Source organism: Acinonyx jubatus, chromosome B2 (assembly GCF_027475565.1).
Source record: "Acinonyx jubatus isolate Ajub_Pintada_27869175 chromosome B2, VMU_Ajub_asm_v1.0, whole genome shotgun sequence".
Lineage (NCBI taxonomy): Eukaryota > Metazoa > Chordata > Mammalia > Carnivora > Felidae > Acinonyx > Acinonyx jubatus.
In genome coordinates this window covers 105,814,973-105,834,659 of record NC_069385.1, presented here as the reverse complement: position 1 = coordinate 105,834,659, position 19,687 = coordinate 105,814,973, and the positions used below count along the sequence as shown (strand labels likewise).

The 19,687-nt window shown below is 42.8% G+C and overlaps 1 protein-coding gene across 1 annotated transcript; it reads left to right on the top strand.

Annotated features, from left to right (window-relative positions):
* The first annotated feature begins 571 nt into the window (after positions 1–571).
* On the top strand, positions 572–15,948 carry TDRD6 (tudor domain containing 6). The gene is made up of 4 exons (XM_027057613.2): positions 572–6,715; positions 8,989–9,113; positions 11,093–11,182; positions 15,345–15,948. Exons 1-4 carry the CDS (start codon positions 613–615, stop codon positions 15,366–15,368), a joined length of 6,342 nt encoding a protein of 2,113 aa, XP_026913414.2. The 5' UTR covers positions 572–612; the 3' UTR covers positions 15,369–15,948.
* Positions 15,949–19,687: the final 3,739 nt, after the last annotated feature.

Here is a 19,687-nt window from a genome sequence, read left to right as displayed (position 1 = left end):
GGCCCTCTGAGCGTTCAGTTCGGCCCTAACGCCCGGGCCTCGGCGCCCCCAGGTCTCGGCGCCCCCAGGTCTCCTCCCGTTCCTCCGGAGCCTAGCACGGGCACACGGGGCTCCAGCAGCACTAGGTGGACGGCCAAGAGCCTGCCCCACTTCGGTGTCCCTCCCCACCCCCACCCCGCCCTCCGCCAGGCCCGCCCACTGCGCCCTCCGCGGCGGAAGGCGCTCTTTCGAGAAGTAGGTTGGGTCGCGACCCCGACACCCCGTGGCCCCGGGAACAGCCCTCCCAGCCCCTTCGGCCAAGCCGCAGGCCTCGCCCCGCGCCGCGCCACGCCGCCCGCAGGCCCGGCCGGCCTCCCGCGCGCAGAAGTGGGGCGCCGCGCGCTGCAAATGCATGCGCGGCGCGAACGCGGCGGTTGGTCCCGCCGCCGGTCTTACCAGTCGGCGCGAGTCCCGGAGACCCGGCGTCAGAGACCTTGCCTTCGGGGCGCCTCGCCGGGCGTCCTTCCCGGTCCCTCTGTGCCCGGAGCCTGGGGCCGTGGGGCCGTCCCTCCCGCGGCACGGGCGCGGGGGCGCTGGCGGCTGGGTGCGCCAGCGCGGAACCGCGCCGCGGCGATGTCCTCGACGCCCGGTCTGCCCACCCCGGGGACCTCGCTGGTTCTGCGGGTGTCGTTCGTGGACGTGCGCCCTGAGGTGATCCCCGTGCAGCTCTGGGGGCTGGTGGGCGAGCGGCGGGAGGAGTACTTGCGCCTGAACCGGGAGATTCAGGAAGCGGCGGCCACGCGCCTCCCGTGGGCGCCGGGCAGCGCCACGGCCTCTCCGGGCGAGCTGTGCCTGGTGCAGGTGGGGCTCGTATGGCACCGCTGCCGCGTGGTCAGCCAGCAGGCGCAGGAGAGCCGCGTCTTCCTGCTCGACGAGGGCCGCACCGTCACGGCGGACGCGGGCTCCCTGGCGCCGGGGCGCAGCGAGTTCTTCCACCTGCCCTCCGAGGTGCTGGGCTGCGTGCTGGCCGGCCTGGTGCCGGCGGGCGGCGGCGGCGCGGGCGGGGGCGAGCCCCAGCCCTGGCCGCCCGGCGCCGTGGACTTCCTCAGCAGCCTGCAGGGCGGGCAGGTGCACGGGCGCGTGCTGGACGTGCTGCTGCTCCATCGCCTGGTCCTTCTGGAGGCGCCCGGGCTGTCGCAGCAGATGCAGGAGCTCAGCCTGGCGCGGCAGGTGCCCGACAGTCTCTTCCGCTCGCTGCTCAAGCGCTACCTGACGGCGGCCGCTGCCGGCCTAGGCTCCGGGGCCCGGGTCCTCCCGCGAGTCCCTCCGAAGCAGGAGCACCCTGGCCTGGACTATTTCTACCCGCAGCTGCAGCTGGGCGTGACGGAGCCGGTGGTGGTGACCCAGGTGTGCCACCCCCACCGCATTCACTGCCAGCTCCGGAGCCTCTCGCAGGAGATCCACCGCCTGTCCGAGAGCATGGCCCAGATATACTGGGGTTCCACGGGGACGGGGGATGAGAACTCTACCAGTGCCACCCGGGAGGAGAGGGAGGAGAGCCCAGACAAGCCTGGCTCTCCGTGTGCCTCCTGTGGGTTGGACGGACATTGGTACAGAGCGCTCTTGTTGGAGACGTTTCGGCCCCAGCGCTGTGCCCAGGTGCTTCACGTAGACTATGGAAGGAAGGAGTTAGTGAGCTGCAGCAGTCTCCGCTACTTGCTGCCCGAGTATTTTCGAATGCCCGTGGTGACCTACCCCTGTGCCTTGTATGGGCTCTGGGACGGTGGGAGAGGCTGGTCTCGGTCACAGGTGGGTGACCTGAAGACACTGATACTGGGCCAGGCGGTGAATGCAAAGATTGAATTTTACTGTTCCTTTGAGCACGTGTATTATGTCACTCTGTATGGAGAAGATGGGACCAACCTGAACTGTGTATTCGGGCTACAGTCCTGTTGCCTGGCCGACCAATTCCTGCAGAGCCAGGGAAGGGAGGAGGAGGAGGAGGAGGAGGAAGGGGAAGAAGAGGAGGAAGAGGAGAAGGCACAAGCCACAGCTTTTCAGTCTCAGTCTCCTGCTGAAGAAGCGGATGAAGAGATTCCACTGCCGGCCTTAAGATCTACCAGGTTGAAGGTAAACGCCTTCTATGATGCCCAGGTAGAGTTTGTTAAAAATCCGTCCGAGTTTTGGATTAGGTTGAGGAAGCACAACGGCACCTTCAGCAAGCTGATGAGGAGGATGTGCAGTTTCTACTCCTCAGCCAGTAAGCTGGAGGGGGTGGTGTTGAAACCCAAACCCAATGACCTTTGCTGTGTCAAATGGAAAGAGAACGGCTATTATCGGGCCATGGTCACCAGATTAGATGACAAGAGTGTGGCCGTATTCCTAGTTGACCGGGGCAGTTTGGAAAATGTGGATTGGTACGACGTGAGGATGCTGCTTCCTCAGTTTAGACGACTGCCAGTGTTGGCTCTGAGGTGCACGCTGGCCGATATTTGGCCTTTGGGGGAAAGCTGGAGCCAGGAGGCAGTTTCCTTTTTCAAAAAGACTGTGCTCCACAAAGAATTGGTTATCCATGTCCTTGATAAGCAGGATAAGCAATATGTTATTGAGATTCTCGATGAATCAAGAACAGGGGAAGAAAACATTAGTAAGGTAATGGCTCAAGCCGGATATGCAAAGTACCAGGAATTTGAAACACAGGAGAACATTCCCGTAAGTGCCCATTCTCCAGGGCGTGTTTCAAACCATTTTCCTGCCGAGAATAACAAAATCTCTCCTGCCAAGAGGGGAGACATAGAACAGAAGGCCCAGAGAGACAACACAACTAGCTCTGTTGCAGAAATTTTGACTGATCCGCCAGTCGCTGCAGAGACCCCGGCTGGACTAGTGGTGCAGGAGAAAGAAAAAAGAGTATCTGTTTATTCTCCTCTAGTGCAGAACTTCCTGGAAATTACGCCAGACTCTTCTTGTGAAGGAGAGGTGAGAGTCGGAAGTACAGTAGGAGTCAAAGTGTCTTCTGTTGAAAACCCCGGCTACTTCTGGTGCCAGCTGACCAGGAACATTCAAGACTTTAAAACTTTGATGTGTGATATCCAGGACTACTGCGAGAACACAGCTGCTCCTTACCAGGGGACCACCCCCGCTTGTCTGGCAAAACGCACGGTAAATGGAAAATGGTCCAGAGCTGTGATCCGCGGGGCACAATCTTCACAGCGCGTCAGAGTAATGTTTGTAGATTATGGAGACGAAGATATGGTAGCTGTGAAGAATATTTGCTCAATTAGTGAAGAGTTTCTCAAGGTTAAGGCTCAGGCTTTTCGGTGCAGTCTTTATAATTTAATTCAACCAACGGGTCAAAATCCTTTTGCTTGGAATGAAAAGGCAATCCGAGCTTTTAGGGAATTTGTAGACAACGCATGGGAAGACAATCTCGAATTGAAATGCACAGTATTTGCTTTGGCTTCAGCGCATGACGAAGAGCTGTTTAACATAGTGGATTTGCTAACACCGTTTCAGAGTGCCTGCCACTTTTTGGTAGAAAAGAGACTCGCAAGGCCAGTGAAACTTCAGAAGCCCCTGGAGTCCTCCGTTCAGCTACATTCTTACTACTATTCGACACACGAGATGAAAATCGGAAGTGAAGAATTGGTGTATATAACGCATGTCGATGACCCTTGGACATTTTATTGCCAACTGGGAAGAAACGCAAATATTTTAGAACAGTTGTCCTGTAATATTACACAATTGAGTAAAGTTTTGCCGAATTTAAAAACATCCCCCTTGACCCCTGGAAACTTGTGCCTTGCCAAGTACACTGATGGAAACTGGTATAGGGGGATGACAATAGGAAAAGAACCAAAGAAAGTCTTTTTTGTTGATTTTGGAAACATTTATGTGGTAACCAGAGATGATCTGCTTCCGCTACCTAGGGATGCGTATGATGTCTTACTTCTGCCCATGCAAGCTGTTAAGTGTTCATTGTCTGACATACCCGATCACATACCAGATGAAATTACAACATGGTTCCAGGAGACTGTTTTAGATAAGTCATTGAAGGCTTTGGTGGTAGCAAAAGATCCAGATGGGAGACTGATTATAGAACTCTATGACGACAGTATCCAAATCAACGCTAATATCAATGAGAAGTTAGGGTTACTTGGCTACAAGGGTGGGACAAGAAAAAAAGAAGAAAGCAAAGATCTCACCACCACGACAGAAACTCTTGAAGTAAAGAAGGAAAATCTCAAGTTGTCACCTATGGAGTATTCAAGTAAATCAGTAGAGAACTCTGCATTATGTAGCATGGAGATCTTGGGAGAACCACACAAATCTAAGACCAGCCCAGCATGTAGGGAAACCAAGCTTTTACGAAGTGTGACAAAGACAAGCTTAGTCACTCAGTATCAGGACTCCGTGGGAAATAAAGATAATCAAATGTGTCCCTTCACAGCCGAGAAGAAAGGAGAAAGTTCTGCTGAGTCGCCTTTGAAAGCCACAAGACTAGAAGCTACCCTTTCACAGAGAAACATAGGAGATTCGTGTAACAAAGATTTGCCTCTAAAATTTTCTGAGCTCCCTCAGAAGATTATAATGCCTGGCTTTAAAACAGTGGTGTATGTTTCCCACATAAATGACCTTTCAGACTTTTATGTTCAACTAACAGAAGATGAAGCTGAAATCACTAGTCTTTCAGAGAGATTAAATGATGTTAGGACCAGGCCAGAATTTTATTCAGGTCCACCTTTGCAGAGAGGAGATGTAACATGCGCCATTTTTCCGGAAGACAGTTTGTGGTATCGGGCTGTGGTCAGGGAACAACAACCCAATGACCTTCTGTGTGTACAGTTTATAGATTATGGCAATGTTTCTGTGGTCCATACTAACAAGATAGGTAAGCTGGACCTTCTTAACGCACTGGTACCAGCCCTGTGCATTCACTGCTCCTTGAGAGGACTTTGGGTTCCCGAGATTTTAAACTGTAAGGCAGTGACGCGTTACTTTTCCCAAAGGACAGATGAGGTTCAAATAAGATGTGAATTTGTTCAATTTCAAGACAGATGGGAAGTTATTCTTGCTGATGAACATGGGATCATAGCAGAAGACATGATTAGCAGATATGCTTTCAGTGACAAATCTCAAGTAGGACTTTCTGACCAAATCATTAAAGGTGCCTGTTCAAAGTCTGTCCACAAAACAGACATTGGCACTTCACTGTTTCTTAACTGGTACAACCCAAAGATGAAGACGATAAGAGCATATGCCACTGTGATAGATGGACCTGAATATTTTTGGTGTCAGTTTGCTGATACCGAGAAACTTCAGTTTTTAGAAGTAGAAGTACAAACCGCTGGAGAACAAGTAACGGCTTGGAGAAGTTGTGTCCCATGCCCTCATATTGGAGATCCTTGCATAGTGAGATATAGAGAAGATGGGCATTATTACAGGGCACTTATCACCAATATTTGTGATGATTATCTGGTATCTGTCAGGCTTGTGGACTTTGGAAACATCGAAGACTGCGTGGACCCCAAAGCACTCTGGAATATTCCTTCTGAACTCTTGGTGGTTCCCATGCAAGCCTTTCCATGTTGCCTCTCAGGATTTAATATTTCAGAAGGTGCGTGCCGTCAAGAGGGAAATGACTATTTTTATGAAATAGTAACAGAAGATGTGTTGGAGATAACAATATTAGAAATCAAAAGGGATGTTTGTAATATCCCTTTAGCAATTGTTGACTTGAAAAGCAAAGGCGAAAGTATTAATCAGAAGATGAAGAAATACTCTAAGATTGGCGTTAGTAACAGTGATCTGCCCTATGAAAAACATGACCCGGAGATAAAGGGAGCTCTTGGGTCCCTCGGTCCTGAGGTTGGATTTAAGAAAACAAGTAGTAAAGCTGGACAAGAGAAAGCCCTATATGTCGAGTCCCAGACAGATGAGCTCTCTGAAAGAATTGAAAAAGATTTAAACATCACTGAAGCCAAACCAACTAAGTTCTATGACCCTGACACTGACAACATTTTTGAAGCTTTCGAAAACCCACGCAAAGATAAAATAGGCATCGAGGTACTGGAAGGTAAAACAGAGTGCCATCTGGTTGACGAAGCAAAGTTTGATGATAAATACCTCATGACGGGATTTAACACGTTACTTCCACTGCAGGCTAGTGAAACAAAGGAGATATTAGAACTGAACTCACTTGAGGTGCCACTTTCTCCTGATGATGAATCAAAAGAGTTCCTGGAGCTGGAGTCCATTGAGTTACAGCATTCTCTAGTCGGGGATGAAGAAAAAGAGCCAGGCCGGGTGCCTCCACTTGTGCCCCTCCCCCAGGGCTGTGACACAGAAGCCACCCTGCATCCATGTACAGCGCAGCTTCCCCTCAACTGTGAATCTGAGAAACAGCCGGAACTAGAATTACCCACAGCCCAGCTGTGTTTAGACGACAAAATAAACCCTTTGTCTCTACGAGTCGGTCAGAGAGCCCAAGACCCCACGTGCGCTGAGGAGGCAAGGAAGTCAAGTTGTATGGAATGTTTTGACAACCAGCCTAGGTTACCCTTGCACCTACACGGAATGAATTGCGATCCCAACAGGCAAGTTGAAATGAACATATATAAAGAAGTATTTACAGAGTACAAAAGCAGAGATGCCATTTCACCACTGACTTTGTTCTCCGAAGAAGAATCCAGAGACGGAAGGAAGCGCAATAATGCTTTACAAGATCCTGTCTCAGGTATGTAATTCCTTATACTTTTACTTAACTTAGTGTTTTTCAAAAAATACCTACTTGTCTTAAAGACAATAATTCTTATTTACTTTTTGCCTTGTTTTTTTCTTAATTCATTTTTGGGGGAAAAGATTAAAACCTGAAAAGAGAATCAGATTTGGATTTCATGATGAGCATTTCAAGTGTGGGGAGATGAAGTTGCGAAATCAATGTAGAACCATACCTTGTAGGCTGGATGAAATGCTGCTAAATTATTAATTTTGTGTTTAAGAATAAAATGCTTAGAATCAGTGTTTCCAAAAAGTAATTATGTTTCAAATGTAAGCAAATAATCTTTAAAATCAAAAGTTCTGTTTTTTGTTAAGTCTTAAAAAAACATGTTGTTCCTTTGCTAAGCACTACTGTAGGCGTGAATTGACGATAGGGATCATTTTTGCAGAGTTTTCAAATTTAACCATTTTGTTCATGCATACACCTTGTCATTTATTTAGAAACCCCTAAACAAACACTAGATTTGGGGAGCTTATAGTAACCAAGCAAGAGACCAGCCATGAGTAAATATTGGAGAAAATTTATTATGAACTTTTTAAGTAAACTACATGTATGGCTGTTTTCTTTCTACTTAATAAGATTTAAAAGTTACATGAAATGGGGGCCCCTGGGTGGCTCAGTTGGCTGAGCATCCAACTCTTGATTTGGGCTCAGGTCGTGATCCTGGAGTCGTGGCACTGAGCCCCACGTCTGGCTCCACGCTGAGCATGGAGTGTGTTTAAGATTCTCACACTCTAAATTAAACAAGCAAACAAACAAACAAAACAAAGTTACATGAAATGCCTAACTTTTAGGGTTTGGGAAATAATCAATGTTAGACTTCTTATATGTCAATTTTTACTTATTATCATTATTATTATTATTTTTTTTATCTGAGAGAGAGAATGTGTCCCGGGGGGTGGGGGGAGGGTGGGCAGAGTGGGGGGGAGAGAGAGAGAACCTTAGATGGTCTCCATGCTCAGCACAGAGCTCGATCCCAAGACCCTGGGATCATGAGCTGAGCCGAAATCAAGGGTTGGACGCTGAACCGACCGAGCCAGGTGCCCCGTATGTCAATTTTTAGATTATTAAATTTGAGCCATCGTACAAAATAGAGAAAACAGTAGTCTAGGGAGAATGAAAATCTCCCATATCACCATAAGCCTGCCACTATTAAAGCTGCAGTGCACTTCTTTCCTGTTGTCTTTCACCCTGTGTCTATTTACATACAGTGGAAAGAACTAAATAGAAATCATATTATCGGGGCGCCTGGGTGGCTTGGTCGGTTAAGCATCCGACTTCGGCTCAGGTCATGATCTCACAGTCCGTGAGTTCGAGCCCCGCGTCGGGCTCTGTGCTGACAGCTCAGAGCCTGGAGCCTGTTTTGGATTCTGTGTCTCCCTCTCTCTCTGCCCCTCCTCTGTTCATGCTCTGTCTCTCTCTGTCTCAAAAATAAATAAACGTTAAAAAAAAAAAAGAAATCATATTATCATAGTGTCAAATCCTGCATTTTAATCCCTTAAATATGCTTTCAAAATATTTTAACTCTCTAGGATTCCATTCGGTGGCTGTACTACAATTCATTTAAATATTACCCTAGGTTTTTAGTCCCCCTTGCCACATTTTATTAATAATAAGTAATAGCTCTGTGATAAGAATGTCTACCAATTTGTAATATGCTGCTTCAGAAACAGCTGTTGTAACCATAGACCACATCGCATGTGGCAACAATAACCAGCTTCCAACAGTAAGTTTCGAAGTCAGGAATCAGATTCATATTCTTTTTTTTTTTTTTTTTTAATGTTTTACTTATTTTTGAGAAAGAGAGAGAGAGAGCGCATAAGCGAGGGAGGGGCAGAGAAAGAGAGGGACACAGAATCCAGAGCAGGCTCCAGGCTCTGAGCTGTCGGCACAGAGCCCGACACGGGGCTCGAACTCACAAGCGCTGAGATCATGACCTGAGCCGAAGTTGGACGCCCAACCAACTGAGCCACCCAGGCGCCCCCAGATTCATATTCTTAAAAGACGCATCACATCATGCTGGTATTTTTTGAAGAAAGCAATAAGGAATTTTATTGGGAAAGGGCCCTGGAAGAATTTAAAATGAAATCCAGGAAAAGATACAGACTGAGACCATCCATGACATTGATTATATAGGAATAGTCAATGCAGATAAGAAAATGCTTTGCTTGTGTATTTAACATCAAGGGATTAAGAGGTACACGCTGAGTCTTTATTCAATTTGGCAGCTCAAGCAGAGAAGACCTACACTCTGGAAGGATTTGCCGTTGGATCCAAGTGTGTTGTGTGGTCAAGTCTAAGAAACACATGGTCTAAATGTGAGATTCTGGAAATAGGTGAAGAAGGCACAAGGGTAAGTGAAATGGAAGCACTTTATCTCAAAAGATACTTTGGAGACTGTTGAGGAAATTTTAGCCAACTTTACCAGACTAGAAAATGCACTTGAACAGACGTTTACCTGATCATTCCCCTTAAAGTTTGGTGCGAGTGCAGAACTCATCTCGAAGATCAGATGTAAGCATCCTGGCAAGAAATCATCCCCGACTCTTGTATCTCCCTTGCCTCTGAAATCCTATCAGTCACCAAATCCTATCAGTCACACTTTCCACTTCTTATCACTTAGTTGAAACTTTTTACACCTACTGTCACTGCCTTGGTGTGAAGTCCCTTATTTTACAAGTGGATTACTCTGTTAACCTATTTTGGTTTAGTTCTTCTAGTGTTCCTTCAGCTGACTCTCTACACTACCGGTGTGACACTTGTCAGATGCAAATCTGACGACAGAATTCCTGTGTGTAAAACTCCTTGGGGACGTCCAGTTGATTGTGTTTCTCCTGTGGTCCCAAAAAACCACCTGTGTCAGAATCACCTGGTGGGTTTCTTAAGCTGTCGATTCCTGTACCTTGCCCTGGCTGGCTACTGCAGAATTTCTGGGGGTAGGACCAGGAATGAGCATTCTCTTACCATTAAAATTTGAGAGCCACTGGTCTAGGATAGAAAAGCCAAGCCATGCTCACTCACATGGCATAGTCCTCTAGGGGACCTGAGGTCTTCTAGGGCCGAGTGTCCGTATTCTTCTCCAGTCTTAGGTTTACTCCTTTATGTTTTGTAACTTATATTGGATGGGCACCAAATTGCTCGCTCTCTCTTATATATATCATTCCACAGGGCTTCTTCAATATATTTAATAATGCAGATCCAGTCACTTGTATTCTATCCCCCTCCCATACTGGCTCATTTTCACTTTTATTTTTATTTTGTTATTATTTTATTTTTAGATAGGCCTTATTTTTGGAAGAGTTTTAGATTACAGAAAAATCATGAAGATAGTACAAAGACACCTAATTTCCACTATTGTTTTTTTTTTTTTTAATTTTACATCCAAATTAGTTAGCATCTAGTGCAACAATGATTTCAGGAGTAGATTCCTTAGTGCCCCTGAGCCATTTAGCCCATCCCCCCTCCCACACCCCTCCCGTAACCCTCAGCTGGTTCTCCGTATTTATGAGTCTCTTCTGTTTTGTCCCCCTCCCTGTTTTTACATTATTTTTGTCTCCCTTCCCTTATGTTCATCTGTTTTGTCTCTTAAAGTCCTCATATGAGTGAAGTCATATGATTTTTGTCTTTCTCTGACTGACTAATTTCACTTAGCATCATACCCTCCAGTTCCATCCACGTAGTTGCAATCTTTTTATTTTTTTGAGAGAGGAGAGAGTGTGAGCAGGAGAGAGGGACAGAGGGAGAGAGGGAATGAATCTTAAACAGGCTCTGTGCTCAGCGAGGAGCGCAATGCAGGGCTTAATCCCATGACCCTGGAATCATGGCCTGAGCTGAAATCAAGAACCAGACTCTCGCCAACTGATCCACCTGAGTGCCCCGATTTTCACTTATTTTTGGAAGATTTTCATTGCGTCTTCATTTTCGTTTTGCATTGCCTCTTCCAGGGAGCATTCACTAGCATTATTTCTAAATCTCTCCATCTCTTCACCCTCCCCACACACCAAAAACTTTATACCTATATTATATTCCCATTTCTCCTGCTACAGAGGTCTGTACTTACTACGATGTAATGATCTGCTTAGAGATCTGTTTCTCCACAAAATGTTGAGCTTCTTAAGATCTCATTTTTAGCTACCTTTGATATCTAGGCATACTCAATATGTTTTTTGAACAGAAGTTCCATAGAGTTAAAAGCGTAAAGTTGAAGTTTAATAAAATTATTTTCATTGCCTTTTGAGGTATTTCGGTTGAAGAAGGATTGCTAGGGTCCATAAATCAGTTACAGTTTTTGGAAACTACCAAGTTTTATTAAATACCTTTTTTCTCTTGTAGGTTTTGAACCTTTCAAATGGTATGGAGGAGATAGTGAACCCTGAGAATGTCTGGAATGGCATACCCAAATTAGATAAGAGTCCATCTGAGGTATGGATATAAATACTAATTAATGAGAGCATTGTGTCTCATTTTGAAAGGTAATTTAAACTATTTCCAAAGCCCTTGTGTTTGGGAATAATCAAGAAAAAAGAATCCTAATACTGGAATTAATGACAATGAAAAGCAACAATAACAAAATCAGTGATTCTGGACTTTATGCCAAGTATCCCTTTGGGCAAACGGGTTATTAATGTTTTATGCCTTGATTCGGGGGAGAGGGGATTTTAAAAATGAAAATTGTTTGGTGTCTGAGATCTTTATAAAATACACCTGATGTAGAAAATCTGGAAAAATGGCAAATTTGAAACAAAGTATCTATCACCTATAACACATCTATCTAAGACAAAGAGCTTGATCGGTTTCATTTTATTTCATAATTTTTCTGTTTATATGGAATGTACGTATGTCATCGACATATTTTGTGCATAATTGATTTCATTCTGCATATAGTTTTATATTTTGTGTTCTGTGTTCTATATTTTATATTTTGTGTTCAATTTCCCATGCCATTATAATATCTGGGCATTTGAGTTTATTCTGTTTGACATTTGTTGACGTTTTTACTTTAAAATATGTATCTGATAGTTCCAATATCTGGTCACCTCAGGGCTTGCCATCTACTGATCATCTTGAAATATGATTAGCTTTTCCTAGTTCTTTGTATGTTGAGTAATTTTGGATTATGTCCCAAATGTTTTGAACATTATGTTGCAAGACTTTGAATCCTATTAAAATCTTCTAGAAAATATTGAAGTCTTTATTTTAGCAGGTGGTCAACCCAGTTGGGTTCATACCACAAGTTCTGTCTCTCCTTCTTTGCTTGTGGGTTCCAATGTCAGTTTAGTTTTCAGAGACTTTGCTTTGGTGTTTGCATCCACCCAGAGCATAAGCCTCCCAGGGACTTAGGTAGCAGTTTATATAGTAGATCGGGTGTTAAAGATTGCTATGCTTAGTTGGTTCTCTTCTGCATATGCATAGTTGAGGGTTGACCTTGGGATTTATATCAGTTCATTTATAGTATTAGGGATTCATATTTTTCAATTCCTTTTCTCTCTGAGATTTCCTCCACACTTGCTGGCCTCAAGGATCTTCTTTATTATTATTATTATTATTATTATTATTATTATTTTTACTGTTTATTCATTTTTGAGAGACACAGTGTGAGTGGGAGAGGGGCAGAGAGAGAGGGAGACACAGAATCTGAAGCAGGCTCCAGGCTCTGAGCTGTCAACACAGAGCCCGACGCAGGGCTCGAACTCAAGAACTGTGAGATCATGACCTGAGCCGAAGTTGAGCGCTTAACTGATTGAGCCACCCAGGTGTCCCTCAAGGATCTTCTTTAATCCAGCTCCTAGGGGCTCTTTTTCTTGCTCCTCTAGACAGCATGTTTCTCTCAAGGTTTCCTTCTTTGCTGTCATGCTGTTCTGTTTGACTGAGCCTGCCTTTGGAGTGAAGCAGAGAGAGAAACAAGAAAAATCAATCCCCACCCCCCCATTTCCAGATAACAAACAGCCCTTTTCCCGTTCCACTGGTCAGAGTCTTCTCTCAGACTTTCAGTTGGGGCTGCTCTCATGACAGGGTCAGAAGGTAAAAAAGAAAAATAGTGAAGAGATTTCCCATTCATTCGTCACTTTCTAGCATTCAGGGGGCCTCTTTTCCCAATCTGCTGGCTAGAAATAGGGATCTCCCTCAGAGTTTTGCCATCCACACAGGCTGGGCAGCTCTGATTTGGTCCAGGCTCAAGTCAAAACTAAGAGACAAAGAAGGAAAAAAATAAGGAAAGGCAAGGAGAGGAGAGGAGAGGAATGAAGAGGAGAGGAATGAAGAGGAGAGGAGAGGAGAGGAGAGGAGAGGAGAGGAGAGGAGAGGAGAGGAATGAAGAGGAGAGGAGAGAAGAAGGAGGGAGGGGAGGGAGGAGGAAGAAGGAAGGAAGGAAGAAGGAAGGAAGGAAGGAAGGAAGGAAGGAAGGAAGGAAGGAAGGAAGGAAGGAAGGAAGGAAGGAAGGAGGAAGGAAAGAAACATCTGTGAATCCACCCCTGTTATGAGTCATTATTCAGGTTTTTACTTCAGTCCTCAATCTGCCTGTTCCTATTTACTTTTCAGAGCCCAAGGTTACTTTTTGTATACTTTCCAGAATTTTTAGTTGTAGCAAGTATAAGAGAGGCAGGCTATAGTCAACTCACTCCATCTTGGCCACAGCCAGAAGGCCATAGTTGCATAATCTTATATGACACAAATGGTCAGTCATTTGTTAAACCGTTTCTTGTAGCAGTGCACATTTAGGTCATTTGAAATTTTTCCACTGTGAAAAACCACTGAACATCTTTCTTCACCTTCTTATATTAATTTCATGTTTTTGTTTACTTGTCAAAAATAACAGCTTGCTTCACTTAGGTTGCATAAGTATTTACTAAAGTTTTTCTTTTACATTCTGATCTTTTCCATTCATTACTTTTCAAGAATCCACATAGATGTACACATATGGGATTCTATTTGGATAAACTACCCTATGCCTGCCAAATAGCGAACTATGTAAGGCAACTCAGAGTGTTCATAAAATAGTATAGACACAACTGGCTTTTACATCAGTTAGCAAATATAGAAGCTACTTATGGATAAGGCTTTACTTTTTAAATTTTGGTTCTTAATTTTATTTATTAAATGATCCTTTCCTCAAATTTGAAAGAACTCTTAGATATGTGTCTACAAATAAGCTGGTTTTCCTTTACAAGTGGATATTGTGAGGTATTAAATTATGCATGACTTTTTTGGTCAAGTCACTGTGATCTGATTGCATTTTTTAAGGATTTTTTTTTTTGTATCTGAGAGATTTCATTTTATTGTAAGAATATGTCTCATGAATCAATTTCTGTATAGACTTCATGCATACACACAATGCTGTTATTTGTTGAAAGGAATATAGGAGAAATATCCCTCTTCAGTAAGTCTTTAGTAAAGGATCTGTGGCTCACCGTGGATAATGTGTTTGCATAGGAGCCCTTTGAGAAAGGCATCAGACACCAAAGTTGTGGGAGATTGGGAGCTGAAAATTGGAAAAGGCTACTTTACTCCAGTAGACGCTCCAGTAGAGATGTTCCAGAGAAATGAGTATTGGAAGGATAGAAAATGTTCTTGGGTGATTCTTCACTACAAAATCAGATTGCCACACTTTCAAGAGGCTTAGTTTTTCACTGTTACCATTTTTTTCTGGTTTATCTATGGTCCCTTTCTGATTTTAATCATTTTGTGTCTGTAACAAAGAATTGGTGGTAATCCAAAGGTTCCTTTTGTTAGGCTGTATTCCAAACAGTGGGGAAAGACCTCTACTTCATGTCATTGGATTAGACTACAATTGAAGGTGATTTGTGTCTTTAAAAGAAAATAGCTTTTATCAACAGATTGCCAAGCCTTAAAGGTACCATTATTCTGAATCCTCAAACAAAAATGGTTTATCAATTTCCTTGGATGTTAGTAGTAGAAAATTTTTAGCTAAAAATGTTAAATGTGCATCTGGGAATAAAGAACGAAGAAGAGGATTTCTTGAAATATCATAGAAAATTTGTTTGTGGGTTGAATTAATCTTGAAAGTTAAGTTGTGAATATGATAAATTTATATTTTAAAGGATTTTAAAGAATTTTCTCAGCGTTGACTAGCTCATACATTCAAGTGACCTTCATATATTAAGGTCTCAGAATTTCTTTCTGGGTTTTTAGTTTATCTCGTGATAAGATTCAATTTGTTGGAAGTTACTGGTTATCGCATGATCTTGTTCATAAGTAGCACATGGTCCTTAGAAGTAAGGTACATTGAGAGTGAAATCTGCTCTTGGTGGCTTTCCCATTATTTGAAAAATACATATTAGTGAAAGAGAATAAAGGACTGTTCAGTTATCAGCTTTACTAACATCATTCTAGAAAAATATAAAATATGCCAGTTATATATTTTAGAGAAACTTTGATAATAGGTAGAGTGTGAGAACCAAAATGCTAAAAGACAAAAAACATTTCTGTAGGAATAATTTGCCATAGAATAATTCTCACCATTTTGAAAGGACATTAAATTTGTTGTGGTAGCACTCGTGTAGATAATTTTCTTGTTTTTCTTTCTCAACTTGAGGTTTCTGTCTCTTCTCTCTCTCTTTTTTTCCAGAAAAGGGGTCTGGAGGTGATATAGATTTAACTGTGGATCCATAGACGTGGCCAATCTGTCCGAAACTGCTCTTAAACATGTGGCATCTTGCCCAGACTGACAGAGTATTTGAGCAAGTCGAGAGCATATGATCACAAGAAGTTGTCATTTTTGAAAACTCTGATATGCACTGAAAACAAAATAGATCTCAGGGCCACTACGAAATGTATTTATAGTGGTTTTGCCGTACATATGGATCTGGGATCTTTCTTCTCCCTTTAAATATGTTATGTTTCTAATCAGTTAAGTGGATTTATTTTGCTAAACAATATGCTAACACATTACTCAAATTGAAAAAAAAAAAACAAAAACAAACAACCCACCCCTATTTCTGTTTCTTTTGAATATAGTGTTTAAATTAAAATAGAAAATGCTAGGTTTATGGCAAGTATATTATATGATACTACTTATAGGGATGGCTTTGTTAGCAATAACTCCTTCAGATTTTTGTTTTGTTTCTGAGCTTTGTCTTGTTGGTCTAGTTAACATTTGATCAATATTCTGTTTGATTTTGGAAGTATTCTAATATGACACAATATTTGAATAAAGTTTCTCCTTAAAGGTGTGGTAGTCTCATTTTATTAAAAAGGAGGGGCGCTGGGGTGGCTCAGTCAGTTAAGATTCCGATTCTTAGTCTTGGCTCAGGTCATGATCTCACAGTTCCTGAGATCAAGCCCCATATTGGGCTCTATGCTGATTGTGCAGAACCTGCTTGGGATTCTCTCTTTCCCTCTCTCTGTCCCTCTCCGACTTGTTCTCTTTCCCTCCCTCCCTCCCTCCCTCCCTCCCTCTCAAAATAAATAAATAGACTTTAAAAAAATAAAAAGGAGGGGTGCCTGGGCAGCTCAGTCAGTTAAGTGTCTGACTCCAGCTCAGGCCATAATCTCACGGCTCATGAGTTCAAGCCCCGCATCAGGCTCTGTGCTGACAGATCAGAGCCTGGAGCCTGCTCTGGATTCTGTGACTCCCTCTCTCTCTCTGCCCCTCCCCTGCTCATGCTCTATCTCTCAAAAAATAAATAAATGTTTAAAAAAATTTTTTTAAGTTAAAAAGGAAATATGGGGCACGGCAAAGGCAGTCATAAGAGGGAAGTATATAGCAATCCAGGCCTTCCTAAAGAAGGAAGAAATGTCTCAAACATATAATCTAACCTTACACCTAAAGGAGCTGGAAAAAGAACTGCAAATAAAATCCAAAACCAGCAGAAGAAGGGAAATAATAAAGATTAGAGCAGAAATCAGTGATAGAAAAATCAAAAAACAGTAGAACAGATCAACGAAACTAGGGGCTGTTTCTTTGAAAGAATTAACAAAATTGACAAGCCCCTAGCCAGACTTATCAAAAAGAAAAAGGACCTAAATAAATAAAATCACGAATGAAAGAGGACAGATCACAACCAACACTGCAGAAATACAAACAATAATGAGAGAATATTATGAGCACTTATATGCCAACAAATTGGGCAATCCGGAAGAAAAGGATAAATTCCTAGAAACATATAAACTACCAAAACTGAAACAGGAAGAAAGAGAAGATTTGAATAAACCCACAATCAGTAAAAATATGTTGAGTCCGTAATCAAAAATTTCCCAACAAACAAAGAGTCCAGGGCTGGACGACTTCCCAGGGGAATTCTACCAAACATTTAAGGAAGAGTTAATACCTATTCTTTTGAAACTGTTCCAAAAAATAGAAATGGAAGGAAAACTTCCAAACTCATTCTATTAGCCCAGTATTACCTTGATTCCAAAACCAGACAGAGACCCCACTAAAAAAGAATTACAGACCAATTTCCTTGATGAACATGGATGCAAAAATTCTCAACAAGGTACTAGGAAAATGAATCCCGTAATACATTAAAAAAATTATTCATCACAATCAACTGGGATTTATTCCCACGCTGCAGGGGTAGTTCAATATCCACAAATCAATCAATGTGATACATCACATTAATAGAAGAAAAGATAAGAACCATACGATCCTCTCAATAGATGCTGAAAAAGCGTTTGACAAAATACAATATCCTTTCTTTATAAAAACCCTCAAGAAAGTAGGGATACAAGGAACATACCTCAACATCATAAAGACCATATACGAAAGACCCACAGCTAATATCTATCATCCTCGATGGGAAAAAATGAGAGCTTTCCCCCTAAGGTCAGGAACATGACAGGGATGTCCACTCTCACCACTGTTGTTCAACATAGTACTGGAAGTCCTAGCCTCAGCAATCAGACAACAAAATGAAATAAAAGGCATCCAAATTGACAAGGAAAAAGTCAAACTTTCACTCTTCACAGACAACATGATACTCTGTGGAAAACCTGAAAGAATCCACCAAAAAACTGCTGGAACTGGCCCATGAATTCAGCAAAGTTTCAGGATATAAAATCAACATACAGAAATGTTGCATTTATATACACCAATAATGAGGCAGCAGAAAGAGAAATCAAGGAATCTATCCCATTTATGATTACACCAAAGCCCATAAGATACCTAGGAATAAATCTAACCAAAGAAGTAAAAGATCTGTACGCTGAAACTATAGAATGCTTATGCAAGAAGCTGAAGAAGACACAAAGAAATGGAAAAACATTCCATACTCATGGATAGGAAGACCAAATATTGTTAAAATAGCAATGCTAACCAAAGCAATGCACACATGCAGTGCAATCCTTATCCCAACAATACTACCATTCTTCACAGAACTAGTACAAACAATTCTAAAATTTGTATGGTACCAGAAAAGACCCCAAATAGCCAAAGTAATGTTGAAAATGAAAACCAGAGCTGGAGGCATCATAGTCCCAGACTTAAAGCTGTATTACAAAGCTATAATCATCAAGACAGTATGGTACTGGCACAAAATCAGACATAGAGATCGTTGGAACAGAACACAAAACCCAGAAACGGACCCACAAATATATGGCCAACTAATCTTTGACAATGAAAGAGTATCCCATGGAAAAAAGACAGTCTCTTCAGCAAATGGTGTTGGGAAAACTGGACAGCAACATGCAGAAGAATGAACGTGGACCAGTTGCTATACACAAATAAACTCAAAATGGATGAAAGACCTAAATGTAAGACAAGAAACCATCAAAATCCTACAGGAGAAAACACGCAACCTCTTTGACCTTGGCCACAGCAACTTCTTACTAGGTATGTCTCCAGAGGCAAGGGGAATTTTTGGGACCTTATCAAGAAAAAAAGCTTCTGCACAGTGAAGGAAACAATCAGCAAAACTAAAAGCAACTGATGGAATGGGAGAAGATATTTGCAAATGACATCAGATAAAGGGTTAGTATCCAAAATCTGTAAAGAACTTATCAAACTCAACAGTCAAAACCCAAATAATCCAGTGAATAAATGGGCAGAAGACATGAACAGGCACTTTTCCAATGAAGACATCCGGATGGATAACAGACACATGAAAAGATGCTCAACGTCACTCATCATCAGGGAAACAGAGACCAAAACCACAATGAGATACAGGTGTGAGGACACTTGTCAGAATGGCAAAAATTAACAACTCAGGAAACAATAGATGTTGGGAGGGATGAAGAGAAAGGGGAGCCCTTTTGTACTGAGAATGAACACTGGTGCATGCATTCTGGAAAACAGTATGGAGGTTCCTCACAAAAATTTAAAATATAACTACTCTATGACCTAGCAGTTGCGCTATAAGGATTTTATCTAAAGGACACAAAAATGCTGATTCAAAGGGGCACATGTACCCCAATGTTTATAGCAGTGCTATCAACGATAGCCAAATTATGGAAAGAGCCCAAATGTCCATTGACTGATAAATGGATAAAGAAGATGTGTATATACAATGGAATATTACGCGGCACTCAAAAAGAATGAAATCTTGCCATTTGCAACAACGTGGATGGAACTAGAGTGTCTAGTGCTAAGTGAAGTAAGTCAGAGACAGATAAATATATTTCACTCATATGTGGAATTTAAGAAACAAAACAGATGAACATGAACATATGGGAGGAAAAAATTAATAAGATAAAAACAGAGCGGGAGGCAACAATAAGAGACTCTTTTTTTAAAAGCGTATTTATTTTTTGAAAGGGAGTGAGGGAGGAAGGGAGAGAGACCGAGAAAGAGCAGGGGAGGGGCAGAGAGAGAGGGAGAGAGAGAGAATCCCAAACAGGCTCCACGCTGTCAGCACAGAGCCTGAGGCGGGTTCAAACTCACAAACTGTGAGATCATGACCTGAGTCAAAATCAAGAGTTGGATGCTTAACTGACCAAGCCACCCAGGTGCCCCAAGAGGCTCTTAAATACTGAGAA

What these genes read in the sequence shown, in the direction of transcription:
- TDRD6 (XM_027057613.2), top strand. Translation starts at nt 613, where the DNA reads ATGTCCTCGACGCCCGGTCTGCCCACCCCGGGGACCTCGCTGGTTCTG. An exon ending in TTTACAAGATCCTGTCTCAG is followed by an intron (nt 6,716 to 8,988) that starts GTATGTAATTCC and finishes TCAATTTGGCAG; the next exon opens with CTCAAGCAGAGAAGACCTAC. An exon ending in TAGGTGAAGAAGGCACAAGG is followed by an intron (nt 9,114 to 11,092) that starts GTAAGTGAAATG and finishes TTTCTCTTGTAG; the next exon opens with GTTTTGAACCTTTCAAATGG.